At 41.4% G+C, this 1,990-nt stretch overlaps 1 protein-coding gene across 1 annotated transcript; it reads right to left on the minus strand.

Moving 5' to 3' along the window:
• Positions 1–326: 326 nt before the first annotated feature.
• On the minus strand, positions 327–1,475 carry LOC146624987 (uncharacterized). The gene has a single exon (XM_085362584.1). The coding sequence runs from the start codon at positions 1,467–1,469 to the stop codon at positions 327–329; it is 1,143 nt and encodes a 380-aa protein (XP_085218710.1). The 5' UTR covers positions 1,470–1,475.
• Between the last annotated feature and the right edge of the window lie 515 nt (positions 1,476–1,990).

Genomic DNA, 1,990 nt, shown 5'->3' on the forward strand with positions numbered 1-1,990 from the left:
AACATTTTTATCCTGAACGTCGCCTGAAATAAAGAGCATCTCTGCCAAAGTCCAATTACATTTTACTGATTACATTATCACACTCAGCTCAATTTAATGTGCTATAAAAACGATAAGAGTAAAAACATTAAATTAATACTAGTTTAATGCTACAATAACAGTAATACAATTCTCAAACACTATCCCTAAAAACCTGTGATCAGAGTCTGAATAATCATTCAGAGCTGCCTTTCCATGCAGTAGAATTGCTAACATGCTAACACAATTTGATGAGCAGAGTTGTTTCAAACAGTCGGGCTGACAAGATAAACATAAAAATACATACCTCACAGTAACTGCACTTGTAGAGTCTTTCTGGTGTGGATCTGTTGGTGTCGTCTCAGAGAATGTGGAGATTTAAAAGTCTTCTCACACAGGTCACATTTATAAGGGCTCTCCTCAGAGTGGGTAAACATGTGACATCGTAACTCTCTGTTTGTAGCAAAGTGTTTGCCACACTGATCACAACTGTACACATCATGTCTGGTGTGAATGCGTAGGTGTGTATTTCGCCTCCCTATCCGGCTGAAAGTTTTTCCACAAATGTCACAGCTGTATGCCTTAATTCCAGAGTGGGTAACTAGATGACTCTGTAAGCTGCTACTGTGAGTAAAAGCTCTGCCACACTGATCACAGCTGTACGCTTTAACTCCACTGTGGATCAGTTGGTGTGTTTTTAAGTTTCCAGGGTGGGTAAAAGACTTTCCACACTCGTCACAGCTGAATGGTCTCTCTCCAGTGTGGATCAGTTGGTGTGCTTTTAAGTTTCCAGAGTGGGTAAAAGACTTTCCACACTCATCACAGCTGAACGGTCTCTCTCCAGTGTGGATCAGTTGGTGTGCTTTTAAGCTTCCAGAGTGGGTAAAAGACTTTCCACACTCATCACAGCTGAATGGTCTCTCTCCAGTGTGGATCAGTTGGTGTGTTTTTAAGCTTCCAGAGTGGGTAAAACACTTTCCACACTCGTCACAGCTGAATGGTTTCTCTCCACTGTGGATGAGTTGGTGTATTTTTAAGCTTCCAGACTTGCTAAAAGACTTTCCACACTCGTCACAGCTGAATGGTCTCTCTCCAGTGTGGATCAGTTGGTGTGTTTTTAAGCTTCCAGAGTGGGTAAAAGACTTTCCACACTCATCACAGCTGAACGGTCTCTCTCCAGTGTGGATCAGTTGGTGTGCTTTTAAGTTTCCAGAGTGGGTAAAAGACTTTCCACACTCATCACAGCTGAATGGTCTCTCTCCAGTGTGGATGAGTTGGTGTGCTTTTAAGTTTCCAGAGTGGGTAAAAGACTTTCCACACTCATCACAGCTGTACGCTTTAAGTCCACTGTGGATGAGATGGTGTCTTTTTAGGGCTTTCTTCCAGGAAAAAGACTTTCCACACTCGTCACAGCTGAACGGTCTCTCTCTGGTGTGAATGACCTGATGCATTTTTAGGGAAGCTTTCACAGTAATGTCTTTCCCAAACTCGTCACAGTATTTTTTTCTTCCACTTCTTTCTTCAACGAATTTGTCGGGCTCCTGAGAGCGCTGACTTCTCGATCCACGTTGGTCCTGCAGTGACAGAGATACAAACAGAGGCAGTGAGTTGTGGGAAATACATTATTCTAACCGGCCTTTTATTAGTGGTATTTTGTGACCTTTTATTAAATAAGTAGTTATACTTATTTTCATACACACATTGCAAATGTGCTCATGAGAGTTGGCATTCAGTCTTTTGAGGGTCAATGCAAACACACTTACAGACACAGATAAATAATAGACTTGTTTCTAGGGCAAAGGTGAGAGACATTTGGCCTCCAAAGTGCCTGTACGCCTGCTCAGAGAGATTAGCACAGGATATATATATATATATATATATATATATATATATATATATATATATATATATAGTGATCAGTGAGATGCTTGGCTACAAGTTGAACAGCCACAAGGGGTAGTACCCTCCATGG

Source organism: Diplotaxodon limnothrissa, linkage group LG9, assembly GCF_057381915.1.
Source record: "Diplotaxodon limnothrissa isolate DT_005_m linkage group LG9, D_limnothrissa_male_GT1.1, whole genome shotgun sequence".
NCBI classification, from domain to species: Eukaryota; Metazoa; Chordata; class Actinopteri; order Cichliformes; family Cichlidae; genus Diplotaxodon; species Diplotaxodon limnothrissa.

Coding starts and splice junctions, on each gene's coding strand:
- LOC146624987 (XM_085362584.1), bottom strand. CDS start 1,469: ATGCATCAGGTCATTCACACCAGAGAGAGACCGTTCAGCTGTGACGAG.